The sequence below is a fragment of the Brassica napus genome, chromosome A6 (genome assembly GCF_020379485.1).
Source record: "Brassica napus cultivar Da-Ae chromosome A6, Da-Ae, whole genome shotgun sequence".
In the NCBI taxonomy this organism is placed as follows: Eukaryota; Viridiplantae; Streptophyta; class Magnoliopsida; order Brassicales; family Brassicaceae; genus Brassica; species Brassica napus.
In genome coordinates this window covers 15,417,142-15,438,187 of record NC_063439.1, presented here as the reverse complement: position 1 = coordinate 15,438,187, position 21,046 = coordinate 15,417,142, and the positions used below count along the sequence as shown (strand labels likewise).

The 21,046-nt window shown below is 32.1% G+C and overlaps 1 protein-coding gene, 1 long non-coding RNA gene and 1 pseudogene across 2 annotated transcripts; 1 reads left to right on the top strand and 2 right to left on the bottom strand.

Annotated features, from left to right (window-relative positions):
• Positions 1-5,697: 5,697 nt before the first annotated feature.
• On the bottom strand, positions 5,698-10,387 carry LOC106411540 (kinesin-like protein KIN-7B). The gene is made up of 15 exons (XM_013852325.3): positions 10,238-10,387; positions 9,723-9,957; positions 9,528-9,617; positions 9,340-9,440; positions 9,152-9,265; positions 8,980-9,061; positions 8,708-8,775; positions 8,535-8,594; positions 8,339-8,463; positions 8,040-8,238; positions 7,741-7,878; positions 7,513-7,599; positions 6,618-7,436; positions 6,255-6,544; positions 5,698-6,176 (listed from the first exon to the last, which is right to left on the bottom strand). The coding sequence occupies exons 2-15, from the start codon at positions 9,952-9,954 to the stop codon at positions 5,846-5,848; spliced, it is 2,736 nt and encodes a 911-aa protein (XP_013707779.1). The 5' UTR covers positions 9,955-9,957; positions 10,238-10,387; the 3' UTR covers positions 5,698-5,845.
• Positions 10,388-12,782: 2,395 nt separating this feature from the next.
• Positions 12,783-14,741, bottom strand: LOC125609955 (annotated as a pseudogene).
• A 1,342-nt stretch (positions 14,742-16,083) lies between these two features.
• On the top strand, positions 16,084-20,587 carry LOC125575773. Its single transcript, XR_007314358.1, has 3 exons — positions 16,084-17,898; positions 17,966-18,108; positions 18,854-20,587. It is a non-coding gene; the product is annotated as an uncharacterized LOC125575773 (long non-coding RNA).
• The last annotated feature ends 459 nt before the right edge of the window (positions 20,588-21,046 follow it).

Sequence of the window (21,046 nt, the reverse complement as noted above, 5' to 3'; positions counted from 1 at the left end):
GAAAAAAGAAAAATAAAACAAAAAGATAACCGAAACCATTTTGATCCCCTTGCCCAGAAACAAAAAGGGGAGTTTATGTCTTTTTTTTTAATTGAATCCGGCGGGACTGACGGGGCTCGAACCCCAGCTTCCGCCCTGTCAATCGGGGGCAAACGCCGACGAAAAGATCGCTTGGATTTAGTAAAAGGTCGCTTAGATTTATTCATAATTTTTTATTCCTTACCTATAAAATCCTATTTTTGATCGGATCAAAATAAAAACGATTGCTATTTCTATATAGGATAGAGTTTCTATATAGAATTAAGAATATAGGATTTGATTTCTTTCTATTATTTTATTTGTTTATATTTATATATATGTAATAATACGTAGATACTCTCATTATTCCTGTTCTTAAAATAAAATTTGACATACAAGCACTCAATTTTATCTATTTCTTAATTTCCCCATGAATTGTATGTTTATAACAATAGGGACAGAATTTTCTCAATTCCAATCGACTAGGAGTGTTATGCCGATTCTTTTGAGTAATATATCTGGAAATTCCAGCCGATTCTTTCTTAATATCATTTCGAACACAACTGGTACATTCCAAAATAATTGTTACTCGAACATCTTTACCTTTGGCCATGAAACCTCCTTTGGATTTATGATTCACCCCCAATCTTCTATTTTAATTTTAGGGTCCATAAAGAACAAGAAAAAAAAAATAGAAGCTGTTAATTAACTCAAAAAAATGTCTTAAATATTTCGTTGCAATGAATATTAATTAGTAATTAAATAAAAAGAAAATAATAAGTAATATAATGATTTTTTGAAAACTATATTTCAAATCTTTGTACAGTATTTTTTTTTAAGTATCTCGTAGGATACTCTTTCCCTAGCAACACTTTTTTTTTAATTGGATCCTGAACCCTCGTTTTTATGACCTTTCGGCGAAATGAGAGGATTAATGTCGGATCCCTGGAGTTGATCTTTTAGAAGTCCTTACAATTTGCGAACTATGTGCAGTCCTTAGAGAGACAAGTTGAGGTATAATCACATTTTGTATGAAATATTTCTTTAAAACTGGATTTAAATTCTTCTTAAGATCTGAAACATTTGTTCTGTTTTTCTTCAGCTATTGTACATGAAGCTGGCTACAATAAATCCAAGGATGGAGTCTAACCGCAATGCTCTGCTTTATCCATAAAGGTAAAAGAAAATATGCTTTACACAATTGCTTGCTCAGAGCAAAGACTTCCGTTAGGATACTATTCTCTTGCCTAGATTCTCAGACACGCAATTCCTCTCGAACTATGTATTTGTTCAAACTAAGGTAATTATAAGTTAGTGTCATAGATTCCTGAGATGTATTGTAAACCCAACGTGTTCAAATATTTATGTGTTTTCTGTTTTGATTTTCAGATATGGATACTGGGAAAATGATATACAAAGTATTGTTCATATGGGTTTTGGAAATGTCCAGCAACAAAGCAACAACAACAGTTGTAACAGAAACTTTAGAACCAGTATACATGCTGTTAATCTCTTTTATGTTATCTGGTTCTGAACCAACGCTACAAATGAAGCTTGAGCCATGGTAAGAAGTCTTCCAAATTTTATACACTTTTCGTCAAACTCTGTTGTTGCCGTAATACAAAGGGCCTTTAATATAATAAGATAACAAAACTCGGCTACTTGAAAGTTAATACTTGATGGCCCACTTTCAAAACCAGCCAATTACGCTTTCTCATACTAATCACATAATCTCAAGAATAATATGAACAAAGTGTCTTTTTTCAAGACCAAAATTCCGCTCTCATTTGACATCTAATGGACTGACACAAAATACATGTAAATTGTGAATGATGTTGCTTTGATAATATAATTGTGTTATATGTTTTTCTTAAACAAAAACTTAGTTCAGAAATGGAAACATCATAGAAAAATAGTCAAATGTGCATGCTAATATATAAAGAGGTAATTTAAGAAATTAAATGTTATAACGTATACATAGATGATAGTATATAAAAATTAAAAGAGAACTTTATAATTTACTTGGTTCTGCGCACATAGAAGTTCCAAGATAGACCGCTGTCCATGATTTTGTTTAAACATACGAATAAATTTTAACCAATGTTTTTTTCTTTACTTTTATTTTAATTGTAGAATAGAGAAATTAAAATATTGTAAAACCGTTCAGTTTATTTCAGATCGATGACTGTAAAAGTCAGTATATGAGAGATTAAAAAATTAGTATTAGGAAATAAAAACAAACAATTGACAATGAAACAAAACCGCAACAAGGACTAATACATCTTGGCATATTCAAATAACAATTGTGGTAAAGGTAACTATCTCTATGCAATAATTTTGCTATGGACATGAGAATATAAAGAATGCATGAAATGTATGTATTCGTCATGAACGGCAAACCGACATGTCTTGAGCTGGAAATAAATCAAAATGTTCCTTACATGACGTCTCTATATTGAAAAGAAGTGTTATGGAACTAATATGATCTTTATAATTTCAAGTTTCAATGTTTTATTATTTCGGTTAACTTTGCTTTACTATTTTCTTTGCATTCAATATAACATTCTATTTTTAATAAAAAATGCAACTTAAAATAATCACTACTTCCACTCCAATAGCATGTTGAAATACTATGATTTCAATATAAAGAGTAATTACTCTTACAACATTTACAAAATAATTATCCACAACCCAATCTTTTCGAACCCGAGATATTAAAAACCACAAATAAGACAATGAATATGAGATCAAACTTTTGTAAAAAGAAACAACATGAAAACCATTTGAAGCCCTCACAGCATATAAATGGCACAACTTTTTTATATAGAAACAACTATTGTAAACAAATAAAATATATCTTATCACATATAATTCTTCTTCACCCAAAACTTTCCAAAACACAAAAAAATCATTATCATACACAATCACTTACAAATGCAAAGCTAAACACAAACCACAAATTAATAGAGAAATAATAATTTAGATCACAAAGAAAGTATATCCCACCCGTAGGGCGGGCCGATTCTAATAAAATATAAACACACAAACAACAAAATAAAACAACAATTATATAACACTTAATGATTCAATAAATGAATGTAACTTGATCCAAAATTATAGCACATGATCTACTTTTAACATAATACATATATTATATTCTAATATATATTTTGTTCTATAATAAAATTATGGTAAAATTTTAAAATAAAATAATAGATTACTCAGTAAAACCAATGAAAATAAAAATACAGAAGGTAATAGAATATTTAAAACAGTCACTAATTGTACGATTAAACTGAATAATAATATTGTTAAAAAAATTCTAATCACTTTGGATGGTATAGTTCATTTAATAAATGTTTTAATAGAATCTACTAAAAGTATTTTTATTGTAAGCAATTATTTATTTTTATTATTAACTAAAACCAAGAAATTTAAAAGCAAATATATAAGATAAATTAAAAGTCTTAGTGGAGTAAAAAAAAAAACAACAAATACAAAATTCATAATCTATACGTTCAATCTCAAATATAATTCCCAGTAATTTAATGCTATTTACAAATTATAATGATGACATAAAAATAAAAATGAAAATAAACTTTATGTTGTATGATAATATTTTTTATTAATTAAACAAGGTTTTTTAACAACAAAAAAGAAGTAAAATCAGTTAATATTATCACACTCACTACCAAATGAACATAAAAGAAAAACTTACAGAAAAATAATATACTCCCTCCGTTTCGATTTAATTATCGTTGTAGGGAAAACTTTTCGTTTCAAAATAAGTGTCGTTTTAGTGGTTTTAATGCAAAATTTATTAATAAGATTCTCTATTTTGTTTTTCTATTAGTTAAAAATGATTAGGTGTATAGGTAATTGTGTTTTTGTTTTGGAAATATACAAAATCATATTTTTCTTAATATGTATGCATAAACCAAGAAGGACAATTAAAATAAACCTGGAAGAGTATTTGATACTAACAATTACATCATATGCGTTAAACATTTTCATAATTTTTGAAAAGTTCTTTGTACACTATATTCATAATTTTAGTAAAAAAATTATTTGATTAATATTTAATTATATAATTTATATTTTTAACTTTTACTAAAATACTTTTTCAGATAACAATACAATATATTTATAGAAATAATATTTTTTAATTATATTTTTATATTTTGGTTAATTCAATATTCTATTTTTAATTATATAATTAATAATTTTATTTGATTAATATTTAGTTATATAATTCATGTTTTTAACTTCTTACTAAAAGACTTTTTCAGATAATAATACAATATATACATAAATTATCTCTTTTTAAAATTATATTTTAGATTTTCGATAATTCTTACTATTATTAATTTTAATCAATATAGAAATTATCTTTTTTTAATTATATTTTATATTTTGGTTAATTCAATATTCTATTTTTAATTATATAATTAAGAATTAGATTTGATTAATATTAGTTATATAATTCATGTTTTTAACTTTTTACTAAAAGACTTTTTTTAGATAATAATACAATATATACATAAATTATCTCTTTTTAAAATTATATTTTCAGATTTTGGATAATTCTTAGTATTGTTAATTTTAATCAATTATCTAATAAAATAAATTAAAATTTTGTTTTTATTTTTTAATTTAGTTATACATTTTATTCATTAAGGGTATAAACGATATTAACCACTCTAACTTTTAAAATGAGAGCTCGATTCCAAAAACTTACTTCGTAAATAATTTTGATTAATATTTAATTATATAATTTATGTTTTTAACTTTTTACTAAAATACTTTTTCAGATAACAATACAATATATATATAGAAATTATCTTTTTAATTATATTTTTAGATTTTTGAGTTAATTCTATATTCTATTTTTAATTATATAATTAAGAAATTTATTTGATTAATGTTTAGTTATATAATTCATGTTTTTAACTTTTTACTAAAAGACTTTTTCAGATAACAATACAATATATACTGAAATTATCTCTTTTTAAAATTATATTTTCAAATTTTGGATAATTCTTACTATTATTAATTTTAATCAATATAGAAATTATCTTTTTAAATTATATTTTATATTTTGGTTAATTCAATATTCTATTTTTAATTATATAATTAAGAATTATATTTGATTAATATTAATTATATAATTCATGTTTATAACTTTTCACTAAAAGACTTTTTCAGATAATAATACAATATATACATAAATTATCTCTTTTTAAAATTATATTTTAGATTTTGGATAATTCTTACTATTATTAATTTTAATCAATTATCTAATCAAATAAATTAAAATTTTGTTTTTATTTTTTAATTTAGTTATACATTTTATTCTTTAAGAGTATAAACGATAGTAACCACTCTAACTTTTAAAGTGAGAGCTCGATTCCAAAAATTTACTTTGCAAATAATAGTATAGATATTCCGCGCGTAGTACGGACCCGTCCTAGTACTCTTTATAAAACAAAGTATTGTTTTTCTAATCCATTACTTTAACCATTCATAACGAGTCCATACAATCTCCTAAATTGGTCCAAGTGGGCCATTTATATCTCAGCTTGCAAATTTGTGTTTAGCCAATGCTTTTGCTATGCTCATCATGTATGAACTGGAAACTAAAAAATCAGACATCTCGCTTCCAAACTCACCTCGACTTGATAATTTCAAGAGGAACGATCTATTATCAGGATTTTAAATGAAATAAGTTTCAACGTTTAGCTTCAAAAGACTCGGAGAATCTAAAGGATTTACAGGAGACAAAAAAAAAAGAAGAACGTTAGGACGTGTTGAGAACAACGAGTTGGCCTTAGAGATGCAAGAAGTTTGAAATGAAGTTCCAACCCATCATCCATGTCTTCTTATCCGCAGGAGAAGCAAAGTTGAGCTCAAACATTTCTTTCCTTATGTTCTCCCCCGAGTCACAAAACCCCACAAGCTTGGCCACTATCTCTGCGCTCTCTTTCACGTGCTCCGTGTTGTGAGGATCTGTCCACAGTTTATTGATCAACTGTTGCCTCCTCTGTTTTCCCACAGGCGCTACGTCCCACTTCAGGTACAGCATCTCTCTTTCCTCTGCTCCTAGCTTCGTGTTTACCCGTTTTGCCAAATACTCTCTCTCCTGCTTTAATGCTCTTATACTGCGCCACCAACATATGATTCTTAACTCAGTCCAGAAAAGACAAATACAAAATAAAAAGGGAAGAACTACGGGTTACCTTGATGCTACGTAGCTTGCAGGTTCATCGCCGAGCAATGCTGGACTTGCGTTTCCCAACTCGGCCAGGTGCTGCTCGAGCCACGTCAGCCTGCGGAGCTCTACTTCCATGTAGATTTGATCAGCTGGGTCTCCTTTGAACAGCATGTAGAACTGCGTCCTGTGGATGATTGAGATGTGGCAAAGATGCCATAGCATTATGATTTGCTTTCTCTGCTCTTCAAAACACAAGGGCCGTTCCATTTGAGATTCATCGGACTCAGCTGTCTCGTTTCCCTCCAGTTCTATCACCTAAGGACAAACAAAAATATATGAAAAAGCTTCCGAGTTGCTGATTCAAAGTCACGAGTTTATAAAAATTGACCTGGCAAAGAAGAAGCTGCTTCTGGTACTGAAGCTTCGCCACACGTTCTTTCAATCCAGTAACATAATCTTTGATGTTACGTATATTTTCTTCCGCAGCATTCTTAAACATACGCTTCATTCTCTTAACATCGACAGAATTCGCTTGTCGTGAAGATGACACAGGGGTTCCATCCTTTGAGGGGGTTCGACTATCCCTAGCAGAAACGACATTGCTCTCAGGAGCCTTGTTTTCAGTCCCAGAAGACGAAAGAGGTGAACATGGTGCCCGGATCATATGCTGTAAGTTTGGACTATTACTTAATCCAAAGGGAAGAACTCTCTTCTTTTTCATCTGGGTCCTGAACTCTGGAGTCTCTTCATCTGTCTGACAAGACGACGCAAGCATGTCAATAAATTTCTGAACAGTCTCAAGCTTCTTCTCCAAAGCTGCAATTTCTTCAGAGTTCAGCCGGTTTATCTCCTCTTTCAAGTTGGCTTCATCACCAACCACGGTTTCCTCCGGTATAAGGTTGCTCTTCTGCATGTCACGGATTTCTGAGAGCATTTTCGCAAATTTCTCTGCAGATTGTTGATCACCCAGTTTGTGAGATGTCACTTCTTTGTGAATAAGATCTAGCGCTTGGTTTGCTTCCTCGCCTAACTTCTTCTGATTTTTCTCAAACAAACGGATCTCTTGCGCTAGCGCTGTTCGATCCGCTGAAGTTAGAGACTGCCTCACATTATCTTTTCTTTTGACACGACTTGTTCTGCGGCTTCTAGGAACAGATTTGCTTGGAGTGGACTCCTCCTGAGCAGTGTACGAAAGACACCTTACTACCTGAGAAAAAGGTTCAGAAATCAATTATACAGGCATGTCCCAGTAAAATTTTGGTATCTTATATCCGTGCGCATACCTTCTGCTCTTTTCCTTTTCTTTCTTGTTCAAGCTCAGATTGTGCAATGTCTCTCTGACGCTTTAACTCTTTCATCTCTGTTTCCATCTGCAATTAGATTAACATGAACTATATTAATCACTTTTTTTTTTTGTGCACGAATATATAATCACTTTAGTTTCCTTCTTCACAATAAAGCTCCATTTAATATCTGTTGTGGTTTTCCGTTTTAGTCAGCGAAGTCATTACCTGTTGAATTTTCTTCTCTCTCTCAACTAACAGAGACTTTAAACAGGTAGATGAACTAGACTCTGGGCTTCTTAACTCTGATTCGAGTTTGGCTACTTTTTGCTGCAGATGTTTCAACAGTAATTTTTCTGAGACCACCTATAACCCAAAACAAAAAAAGAGAATCAATCTCAGAAATGAATACCAGCAGAAGGGTACGTTTTCTGTCAAGAACAAGCAAAACCCTTTTTATTTAATGAAGTATATGACCAGGCTCCTATAGACGTTTGTAGCCAGAGGAGTAAAGATAACTGACATACCATGTTTACTTTAGCGCAGTTTGTGACTTCCTTCGCACTGGTCGCAAAAGAAAGCGTCTTTTTCGTCTGCGCAACGTGGCTCAGGGCTGGACTAATGGTGCATATTATTGCAGTTCTCGAATTCCCGCCAAGTGAATTTTGCAGAATCCTTGTAAGCTTTGAGTTTCTGTATGGTATGTGATCACCTTGTTTTCCAGAACTACATCCAAATAATAACAATAACAAAAATTAATGTGTTACATCAATTTAAAAGATAGTTTAGATGTGCCCAAAGACAATCATGTGTTATTATTTCTTACCTCAGCTTTCTAATAACTGTCGTAAGTGTCAGTAAGCTTTGGTTAATATGATTTCCTTCCTTCAATCTTAGACCATCGGCGTTTGTTTGAGAAACACGTTCGCTTCCAGCAAGATCAACAAGATTCTGCACCAATTAGAGTGTCTTAGTATCTTAGATGCCAAGTGAAACTTTAGCCAAAACATAAAATGGCGCACCAAAGTTGCCATGAAAGACTGCACACGGCCTGCTATTTCCCTTAAACTGCTCTGAATGGTCTGAATATCAAAAGCAGAGAACATGAGATAATGTTATCCACCTCTATCTTGTCCATGTTTAGAACATAAGGGAATAAGTTGTTAATTCTATCATGCATGAGAATAAATCATACCAGCCGAATAATCTGATGAGATCTTGAACTTTTGTCATTCAAAGCAGTTTCACCTACTTGCCTTTGACCTGAAAAAAGCAAATGAAAAATCACATAACAAGTAAGTAAATGACCACGTCTGATTGAAGAGAAAATGAGTCATATATTATACATGCTATCAAAAGAGTTCGAGGCTTTCAGTTACTCCGTTCATCTATCACTAATTTGTGTTGCTCTCCCAAGGTGTATGCACCAAGAATTGAGAGCAAACGTGATACTTTGACAGGATTTACCTTCACAAATGCCAATTAAATGCTGTAAATGTTGCCTGCTTTCAACCACTTCCTCAACCAGATTTTCTACAATGATTCCTTTCTGCAAGGTAGACAACAACATTCTCAATCAAGCCAAGATAAAGGATGCCTCTTTCAGCATTCAATATAGTGTTTCCGACCCTTTACATACCTCTGGATCATCTAACAGTCTAAGGGGCCCAGTATCACGATTTAAAAGGTCAACCACAGTCTCATTATAGATCTCCAAAGCTGATACTTTCAAGACAAAGCTCCTTTCTTGAGTCTGCATAGATTAGAGTATATCTATTTCAGTGTGTAAACAAACCAAGGGATAGGGACCTTAAATTTGTCACTCACTTTTCTTATATGCTCGTATATATCTTTAACTACACCGTCGGTGACCCCTCTCATTGTAAAGGTCTTTCCACTACTGGTCTGACCATATGCAAAAATGGTTGCTGCGATAAAAAAAAAAAGAGAAAACAATTCACATATCTAAAACTAAAGCTTATCAAAAGGAGGATATCCGATATCTGCTTAATCACCGTTGGTTCCAGCTAAAGCAGAAAGTGCGACATCCCTTGAACCACCTTCATAAACCTCCTGAGTTGCACAGGTGGGCTCATATACTTTGTCTATAGTTTTCATGAAAAGTCAAGGAGAGAAGATAGTTTAGTTTATTATCAACAGATTTATATACAAGGAAAGGAAAAGCAATGAGATTCTTTTATGAAAAATACCAAATGAATATTTTGCGGCAGCTCTCTCAGGATTGGGGTTTTTAAAAACTATGGTGTGATCATCTGGACAATCCCAAGCAATGAGGTCATATTTGGCATGTTCCCTGGAGTTCAATGGTCTCATCCGGACAGTGACAAGAATATTCTCCTCTGTAACTCTGGAACCACCAGGTGTAGAAGAGGGATTGGCCCTGTTTATCTTACTAGAGGGCGTCCTGGGCAGTCCAATCATTTTCTACACACAACCAATGGCAGTTTGATTAGGCCAATCACATAATCAACTAGCATCATCAATCTAATATACATTTCAGTTTGGTAAGATCACGTCATCGACCGTAACTCAGATCAAATTAGGAAACTTATAAGATGTAACAAAATCTACAATACGTTTTGATCTTTTCCCCAGAAATCGATGAGTTCATCACAAGCTGTTAGAAAAAAATCAAGAAAGCCTACCCTATGAACATATAATCTCAATCACCTGAAAGGAAATAAGAAAGAAAAGAATCACTTACAGATTGCAAATTCGGCGGTGGCGGAAGAAAGAGAATCTTTGGAGACTGAGAAAATCGATCAGAGGAGCGGAAAGATCTGTGTAACGGAAACTATTCCTTACTTTATATTTTGTTTTCTCCTCCTGAATTCTTTTTGAACTGAACGGTCGTCGATCGATCAGAGTTCTTCACGTGCCACGTGTACGATTCTGGCTTCACTCACTACCATTAACGAAGTAGTAGGAGTTACATCATATCATTCTCTCTTATAATGTGCCACGTCAGCATTGCCTCTCCATCATTACACCAAGTCGCCATTTTTTTTTTCGTGCATTTGCTTCATATTTTACCGAGCGTCTGATATTTAAAAAAAACTATGTATTTTGCTCATATGTGCGGACAGTGCGGTAATAAAATTTACTAATATATATATATATATATATATAAGTACCAGATGATAACCGCGCATAATTTTTATAATAATGTTTGTTCATTAAATAATTTTAACATTTTGCAACATTACAATTTTTATCAATTGTAAAATTACGAATACAAATGTTGGTCATTTTTAATTATTTTTAAAATTTTATGTGCACAAAAAGAAATTAAGTTATTGAAGAGTTAATGTATCACAGCTCATTTTTAATTATTTTTAAAATTTTATATGCACAAAAAGAAATTAAGTTTTATGGCTAACACAAATCACTATAACCAAATAGACAAGTATAATGACAAAAAAGGATTAGGTTTTCTGCTCTGGATTTGTTTACTATTGACTTTCCATAAGTGATTTCATTTTATACCTATATAAAATTGTGATTTTGTTCTCGTCTTTGTTTCATTGATGTGAGTTTAGTTTCTTCTTTTAACTTATTCTATAAATCCAAAAAGATAGACATATGTAAAAAGTAGTTCCACTCCAGATTCGTATCTAAAAATCAAAAATTTGAAGAAAATCACCAGAAAACTCTATTAACAAGTTCGTGTATCGGATAAAATGCCAGTCCTATTAAATCATATGAATATGAAGTCTCATTAATATATATATATATATATATATATATCATTTGAAATAAATTATATACTATATAAAATATATACATATGTTAATTTCAAAATTTGCAGTGAAAAATTATTGAGATCTTAATATTTTAATTTCAAAATTTGTATTGAAATATCTCACATTAAAAGTTTTGTTATTAACTGTTTAAATTTTTGTTACAGCAAATATACAAATGTTACAAAAATCATATGAGTAAGGAAGTATACAAATTATATTTTAAATATGTGATTTCTAATATCTTATTTGATCCTGACGATCTAAGAAACACATTTCTTTAAATCGAAATGATTTTTAATATTGGAAGCACTATATATATTATTTCATTTAGATTAGATAATTTAGTCTTGATTTTTAATCCTAAAAAGCTTTTAATGAAATATCATGACAAGATTCCAATCACATCTTTTTCAGTTTGTTCGAACAATGAGAGATTTGATCATACGTCTAATATTAGTTTTTCTTTAATATCCTATCTAACTATTGTAATTATAAAAATGAGAGATTTGAACGATTTATCATATATATCTTCTGGTTTTTCATTTAATAAATCAAACAGTTATTAGTTTATACATAGTTTACATTTACTAGAATAGTAAAGTATTATATATATATTTTTCATCTGAATCCAATCCAAAAATCCGAACCGAAGTACCAAAATACCCGAACGATTTTTGAATTCGAAGAGATTGGATATATCCAAACCTAAATGGGTAATATCTGAATACGAACATGTAATATCCGAACCCAAATGGATATCCAAAGATAACCAAACATAAGTATACTTAACCCTATATTTTTATTTTACTTCTCTCATTTTATTCAAAATATTTATATTAACTAGGGGTTGGCCCGCCCTACGGGCGGGTGAATTTATAATAAAATTATTTTATATTAAAATATATTTTAATTTTATAGAACAATTGAAATATTGCTTTAAATTGAATATGATAAATTTATTTATTTTTAAATCATATTGTACATTTTATTTAATTTTGTTAATTTGAGTTAAAAAAACCACTAACGTCTTTTAAGTGAACATAAAATTTTAAATAAAAGAATTTTAAAAATGTAATGGTTTATATTTATTCTTTTGAGTTTTATTCTTTGATAATATAGACAAACGTTTTTATTGTTTTGGACGTCAAATATATATATATATGTCAACACCTTTCAACTATTGTACATCTTTAATAATTTTACATGTAACATGTATTTAAATGACAGTGGCACATGCAGTGTAGATTTGGATGTAGTGATGTACTCAGCAATGCTTGGATGTTACAATTTTGAGGCTTTTAATCTTGTTTTGGGGAAATACTTAACGTGTACACTGCTTAATTGTATGGTTATGTATTCTTTAATAAAAGTTAATAAACATTTCAAGTTTATCATAAACTGCTTACGTAGACTACCAAACGTAGACTACCAAGTGTTTAGAAGTACGAAGTTCATACGTAAGGTCGCATGACTGCTTGACTTATCTTAACAAAATGTTGGAACATGTATCCTACAAAAACTTTCATTAATAATTCAAACACTGATCACTACAGTGAGTTCAAAACAAAAATAGAAAAATATGCTTTTTTTTTTAAACACAAAGTAGAAAAAGATGCTAAAGCATATTATTTGATAATAAATTTTAGGGGTTGTCAAAGGTATCCACGTGAACTTATGCCAAGCGTGCCTTCTTGGTTCCACTCTCGCCAAGTTCACATTTCGACAGTTGGATCAGCAGACGTGGATGGCTGGGGAGAAAAATTGGAGTTCTCATCTGCAGCGACATTCGAAGCTAGTGCACTCACTCCAGGAAGATGAGCATCAGGAACCTCTGCACCCCGTGTTTTCAAAATATTAAATTTATTGTTAATATAACTGAGTTAGCAGCATATCTAAATTAGGATCGGGTACCAACATCTATAACAAAGCCTGGCAAAGGTGACTGATGTCGCTCAGCAAAGATACAGGAGATGGTGAAGGTTTGGGGTTTTGAAGGGAAATTGAATTCGCCTATCTTCAGCTGGAAGGTGTACGTCTTCCCAAAAATTTCAGCAACGAACCGAAGGAGTTCAGCGTCAACCTTAGCATAAACTCCTTCCACCTGCAAAACGCGAGACAGATTTAATTAGAATACTTGACACAGAAGCAATATCAAAAGTTAATAGGAAACTGATGTATATAGAGTATACCAAAATTTCAGCAGCTTGAATGTTCGTCAGTTTAGCCATCCCTATATCAAAAGCCACAAAAACAGCATCATCAGTTACGTCTGAGAAAGGTGAGAAAGGTGCACTTCAGCAGCAGGGCATGGAGACTATCCCTGAGTTTCCATTAGTGAGCATGTTTTGAGGCAGCTTCATCATCATCCTGAGGAAGGTGATCAAACACAGCGTTCATAAAAGATGCAACCATCAGAACAACAAGACCAGATGCTATTAGCCCACCACCAACCTGTCGTTGATGGTCGAACCGGTGATCCCAAGCAGTGCTGGTGGGAGGCACAATTGATCGTAGCAATGACAGGATCTTGAAACGTCCATGTTACGTCACTTTAGCTCATGATGATGCTGGCTGCCTTAGTGTCACATTGGTGACTCAACCATTAGCATTTACTATGCAGAGAGCTCTCTGCTTCCTTCTAGAGAAATCTGATATAGTCTCACAGGCAGAGATGATCATAACGGCATGAACTCTGAGGGAACTTGAACTATCGTGAGTCACAGTGATTGGTGATTTAGGTTTGTTCTTGGAGGCAGATGGTCTACCTCTTGGCCTCTGAGTCATCTCTCTTATGATGAAACCGATTGTACCTCTTTGAGCATTGCTTTCATGTTGTTTTTATTGTTTTTGCCTCTCTCTGTTGCTTCTTGGTTCCTCATTGGAAGTGCTAACTTAGATTCTACAAAGATGTACCTACATTGATATCAAAATGTTAGAACTCAACTGAGATTTTGTGAGGAATTTATGGCTTTAAGTAAGAAGATTATGTGAATTATTATACATAGAAACGCTAAAAGAATGACACTGAAGAGTAGGAGATGGTTAAGTTTTCATCAAATCTTTTTTTCTTTTTTTTTGGTCGAAAGTTTTCATCAAAACTGTAATTAATAATTAACAAATCATTTTGCCCAACAAGTTATTTGGCAGCCGACTTCTTTTATGAAAATTGTCTTCTTTTGCAAAGACATAGATTAATAATAAAGTTTTAAACATGAAATAACTGCCAAAATTGAACTATACACAGTTTTATATGGGCATATAATATGACTATTTTGCAGGCGTGTTACAAAGTGTGTTCTTACCCTGCAACGAGAAATCAGTTAATAATAGTAATATATATCTTCCAAGTGCACGTTAGTATTATATGCCCTTCTTACGATGAACGTATATGTACGGTTCAAAAATTTATAAAGAATACTGATTTTTAGGAGTAAATAAATAATGCCACAACTTCTGGTCCCTCATTTGCATATGCAAATATATATAAATTAAAGGAGAGTATGCATAACAAAAATATTTTGCAACTGCAATCTTTTTCAATATTTTGCCAGAAATTTAAAGGGCTTATTGGCCAAATAACTATATTTGAGTGATAAATAAAATGAGTAGCATTGATTTTGACATAATTTAATGTCAGACTCTTTGAACACATTTCATCCGGTTCTGTCCTTTTTCATAACAGGTTTTCAGTTGCAAGTGAAAAATAGACGACGTCTTTCTTTTCGTAGCGTGTTTATAATCACATATCAAACATCCACGCCACATGTTCATTAACCACATATATACATCGATTGTTCTATTCCATATCACTGAAATAGTATAAAATTATAACTCCACTCATAACCCTAACTACTAAACATTATCCCAATCCCTATATACTGAACTCTAAATCTCAATCACTATGCAACACCTAAATACTAAACATTACCCAAACCCCAACATCTAAAAAAAATATATGGTAATATACAAATGCACGTATTGTTCTACTCCATGTCACTGAAATAGTATAGAAGGACGCAACAACATCCACAATCCTTAAATACTAAACACTATCCCCAATTCATAAATACGAAACTCTAAACCCTAATTACTAAAATCTAATTATTAAACTCTAAACCCAAATATAAATTATAAACCCAAGTATAAATCCTAAACCCAAATAGAATGGAACAAAATACATAGCATAGTACATTAGTGAAATTATGAAATCTAAACTCAAATATCAAAATATAAAAAGTACATTATATTATGTAATATTAAACTATACAATATATATCATAGTGGGATTTTTACATGTTCAAAAACATGTAACAAGAACTTTAAAAAAATTAAAAACTATATTTCTAAACAAAATAAAACATATTTTAGTAACAATCAAATGGAATGGAACACAATAAAATAGCATAGTAGAAGAATATACACAGTTCATCTTCTCCGATTAACTTTTGTGCAGACACCACACGAGTCTTTGAAACTCTATTATCCACTACAACCCTTCACCATCAATATAGACAATACAATTTCATCAAAAATTCCAAAATTTTGAGAAGGAAAAGAGGCTCGGATTGCTCCTTCTCTACTTCAACTGTAACACGTCGTCTCACAAGCGTTTTCTAAGATGTGAAGACAATTAAACCACAATTTATTTTTATATATAATAATTATTAATTTTAATTTTTTTTCTCTGCAGGTTACGCCGGTTACAAGAAGGGACAATACTGTATTATTATATATATATGACGGTGTGTATAGAAAAGTTAGAGAAATTGGTCGTTTGGTGAATTATGCTTTTTTTCCTTGCTATACAGCCTAATTCCCCAAATTTAAAACCATTCAATATTATTGTGCACAACATTCAATATTGTGCACACCTATCATTGAAGATTGAAAACGTATAGAAGAGCATTAAATACCAATTGCAATTCTCTCTGCAAACAACAATAGAAACCTCCGCCTTTCTCCGGTGCCGGATTAGACGGTGTCGGAGGCGTCTCTCCTAGCCTTTAGTCCTCGTCTTTGTTTGCTCTCTGCTTCTGGTTCCTCTCCTCCGTCCAAGATGCAAGGGGCTCTGGTTTCTTCCGACTTCACCTCTCCAGCGATCTGCTCATGAGGTTTCGTTCGGTTGTGGAGTTCGTCAGTCTTTGGAGTCCTGGCGAGGCGTGTAAGGTTGGTCAGTTCAGGGAGTCGGTTTTTAGGGTTTGAGGTTTGTCAGATCTCGTTTTCCGTTTGGAGATCTCCGGTGTTCCTCTCCGTTAGGCGGCGCGTGAATCTGTTGAGGATGTTTCTCTCACCGGCCTCGGTGTGTTATAGCTCTATCCGTCGTTTGAAGGGCCGGTGCAGGAGGTGGTGGCGCGTGAGAAGTTCTGTCTCTTGGTGTCTTTCGACGGAGTCTCATCCCGCCGGTATCGTTCTAGCTTATTCCCTTTGCTGCTGTCTTTCAATCCCGAGTGTCGTAGTTCTAGGTCTTGTTGTCTTTGTTGTAGGTTTCGGTGTTGTTGTTGTTATTTTTGTCTGTGTTAGTGGCTTGTCTTTGTGGTATTTGTGTTGGTTGGTTGTTGTTTAGTTCTCAGTTGGTTTGCTGTCATAGCTTGGTCTTTAAAAATTTTCCTTAGTGTGTTGGTGGGTTTTTTGAATCCGTTAGTGGTGGTAGTGTTAAAGCGTGGTGAGAGTTGGGTTAGCAGAGGTTATTCGTAGAGTGGTGGGTGCAGTGATCGCTTTTCGGTTCTCAGGATGTGGTTCTGGAGGGTCCGTATGGTAAGGCCTCGTCTTAGTTGAGTTTGTATCTGGGCTTCTATCTATGAGTAAGTGGGCGCGATGTGCGTCGCACCATTATCTGAAGGCAATGTGGACCGTGTAGCGGTTCTTCCTGTCGTGTCATGAAGTCGCAGGGTTTGAGTTCTTGGGCGTTATCGTTTTGCGTGCGTGTAGCAGCAGCGATAAGTCATGGTGCAGGAGGTGAAATTTTCCGCGTGGCGAGCTATAGCCAGCAGCAGCTGCAATTTCCGATCATTGGCCTCTACAAAAATTTAAAATCTGCTAATTATCTTTTCATTCGCTCGGGTTGCTTAGCCTTATCTAGTGTCGGTTTTGGTTTCTTGGTATTGTAAGCTTCCCCGGTGTGGGTTTAAGTAGCCGCCTTTATGTGGGCTTTTGTGGATGGAGATTGTTCATTCATCTCCGAGTTTATGTTTTGAGTCACCCTTGTGTGGGTTCTTGTAGCCATTTCTATATGGGCTCTTGTGTGTTTCTTTTGAATGAAATAAATTACTTTTTCGTGGAAAAAAAAAATATTGTGCACACCTATCATTAATCTATTAATATAAAGAAAGACCATTCCCTCATTTTCTTTCATCCACGTCAGATAATAGTGTTACCAACGATCGACACGTGTCCAAAACACAAATCCGTTGCGTTTCATTAAACTTTCAGTTACATGGTTTTTAATTTGATTTGGGCCTTACATTTGTCCAATTTGGCTAGCCATCAATGATTCAGCTTCTTGCTAACGCTCTATACCAGTTACAGAATCCCCATCTTTAAAGTCATTCTTAAATCATCACCCACTATCTTTCTTGAATGCGATCCTCTTCATGTGAGTCGGTGGAACTTTAATTATAAAAGGGTAAGCTTTCCTACTATCACAACCATATTCTCATTTTCTCTAAACAAGACATTGAAATTATATCCAGAAAATGGCTAAGGCAGCAATCTTCCTTTCCGATCTGACCGGACGATGCTCCTCCACCCTTCAAGTCCGGTTGCTCCACTTCTGGGAAGCCAAGAACGCCTGACGCGGCGGCGAACTCATTGAGTCGACATGTTTCTGCTTGAGGTTTGTTCTGTTCCTTCGCTGGAGTTCATAACTAGATTGGTTTTTTACAGTACCGGCAACGTTCACGTTCTACCGCAGAAGACACTATTCCAAGAGACGTGTACTCTATCTATTACCTCTATCTATTATCTCCGTTTGGTGATTTTAATCTTATTAGTTCTATTTCAGATTGATGATTGATACATTCAGTAAAAACTTTTGTTTTAGGTTGAGTAGTTTCTCTTCAAGTTAATTAGTGCCTTCAACTATTGTTTACGGTTTAAGCTGTCAAGAGAGTCTAAATTTTTTTCATTCATATGATTTCTGCAACAAAAGCTCATGCGGCGTCGACCATCAAGATATGTATTTTGTATTTTTTCGGTCATGGGTTTACTGCATGTACTCCTCTGCACAACATCATCACGAATTGAGGGTTAGTCTCCTTCTTTAGGTGTGCCTGAGAAATTAGAGAACCAACCGTTTGTGAAGAATCTTAAAGTCTAACACAAAACAATAAATTTGATTTGTGCAGTGGAATCTCTATACGAGATTTATGATTCTGAATTGAGGTTTTTCATGAGTATCTTATATTTCGCACAAGGCATGAAAATTATGTTTTCATGAACATCTTACTTACTCAGCTTTCTATGAGATGTTTAAAACTTGACCCGTACTTTGGTCTTTTGTGATTCGTTGAACCCACCTATTGGTTTTCTTTCAACCTCTGCCTTTTCATGAGCTAAAATCTTATTTTGGCATTTTTCAGATTTATAGGAACTTATGCCCGGAATATGGAAGACCTTGATAGTACACCGAGGCTGAAAGCTAGCTTTAATTTGTAGAAAGAACGCTGAGGTAGACACATCTGCCTTCCATTGCACCAACTACACTCAGTGAGAATACATTTCCCCTGCAAAATTTTCTTTTTCCCTTTGCGAACTAAGCCCTAAAATAAAAAAAAATAAAAAATGCACAATGGAATCCATTGGTTTGATTCACTTTTGTACATAATTTTTCTATTCTCTGTGGATTTAAAGGTTCATTTTTTGGTTTAGCGAGCACGTGATCGTATCTTTGTCTACGAAACTGGTGCCACAAAACATGTTCCCAGAGCTCCATTTATTGATCTCGAGCCCACTGTTATCAATGAAGTCCGTAGGAGAACTTACCGTCAGCTTTTCCATCCTGAGCAGCTAACCTCTGGAAACAACTTGGCGGAAGACAATTATACTGGTGAGGAAACTTTACATGGAGAATTTTTAGATTCATGTATTGTTTTTACATGCATCATTTTCAGATTTAAAAATCCATGCGGACATAATCACTAGGTGTTTCATGCAGAGATAATTATCTCCTAATTATTTACTAATACATATATTTTTAATTTTAAATAGAACATCAAATTATTTGTATATGACAAAATTTCTAACAAAATAAATCATTGAAAACACTGAATATCCGATTTTATAATATGAAATCAAACCACATCTAGAATTCAAGTAACCTTTTAAAACCTCATTATAACGTAAATACCAAAACAAACAACTGTTTATAATAGTAATTACTAAGATTGTCCAAAACAACTATAATAACTTTGATAGAGAGTTTCTCTAAATTAAAACTTCATTCTCCACTATTTATAAACACTCACGGAAAAAAATATATTAGAAAAATCGATCTCATTTTCTTTTGATCGAATCCGATTGATTTATGTATTTTATAGTATTATAAAACTGAAAACACTATAAAAACTTACAATTTAAGATTAAAACAGCAAAAATATTAAAAAATCTATTATTTTTAGTTATATAGTTGAAATTTGGTGTATACAACATAATCATACTTATACCCAACTTAACATAAAAGAAAATTGACACAAAATTATATATTTTATAAAATCCGATCTATCAAATCCCGCCCGCCCTACGGGCCTATACTAGTAAAAAGTAAAAAATGCTATAATCCATAGGACGCGTCCATATAGGCTTTAAAACCACCAATAAAAATATGTAAAATCAAATTAAATGTTAATATTTCCAAAAATGTATAGTATCTAATAAATTAGGCTAATTAAAAAATTATTAGCATTTAAAATGTTATGATTTCCAAATTAATGTATATTAACAGAAAATATAAGTAGTAATACTTAATTATCATTTATTCAGAGGTATAGGGGGCTTTATTCGTTACAGACGGTGGGAAGTTTGGCCCGGATCGCTTTCACTGACCCTTTCGCCACTGACTCACCTAGCGACGAAGACAACCACGAGTGAAACGTTACGTGGAAAAAATTAAATATAAAATATAAAAATGGAAAAACTAAATTAAATATCTATCTGAAAACTATGTATAAAAAACAATATAAGAAATAGAAATATCACATTAAACATTTTTCATAATATTAAAATAAATAAATATACAATATAAGAAATAAAAAACTACATTAAACATCTATCTGAAAATTGTATACTAAAATAAATAATAAATAAATATACAGTTTAAAAATAGAAATATTACATTAAACATTTATCATTATATTACCATTACATATAAAAGTAATAAAATTAGATAAAGTAAATATACAATATAAGAAACCATAAATAATAAAGCCCTTTATAAGAAACAATAAATAATAAGTTAATATACAATATATAAAATGAAAAAACTACATTAAACATCTATCTGAAAAATGTATACTTTTACATTTTTTATTATTTCCAAATACTTTTATAAGTAAATGTATGATATAAAAATAAATAATAAGTAAATCTACAATATAAGAAATAGAAATATTACATTAAACATTTATCGTAATATTATCATTTAATATAAAAGCAAAAAACATTTACCAAAAACGAAATAGAAAAACTAAATTAAACATCAATCTAAAAATTTTATACTAAAATATATAATCAGTAAATATACGATATAAAAATATAAATATTACATTAAACATCTA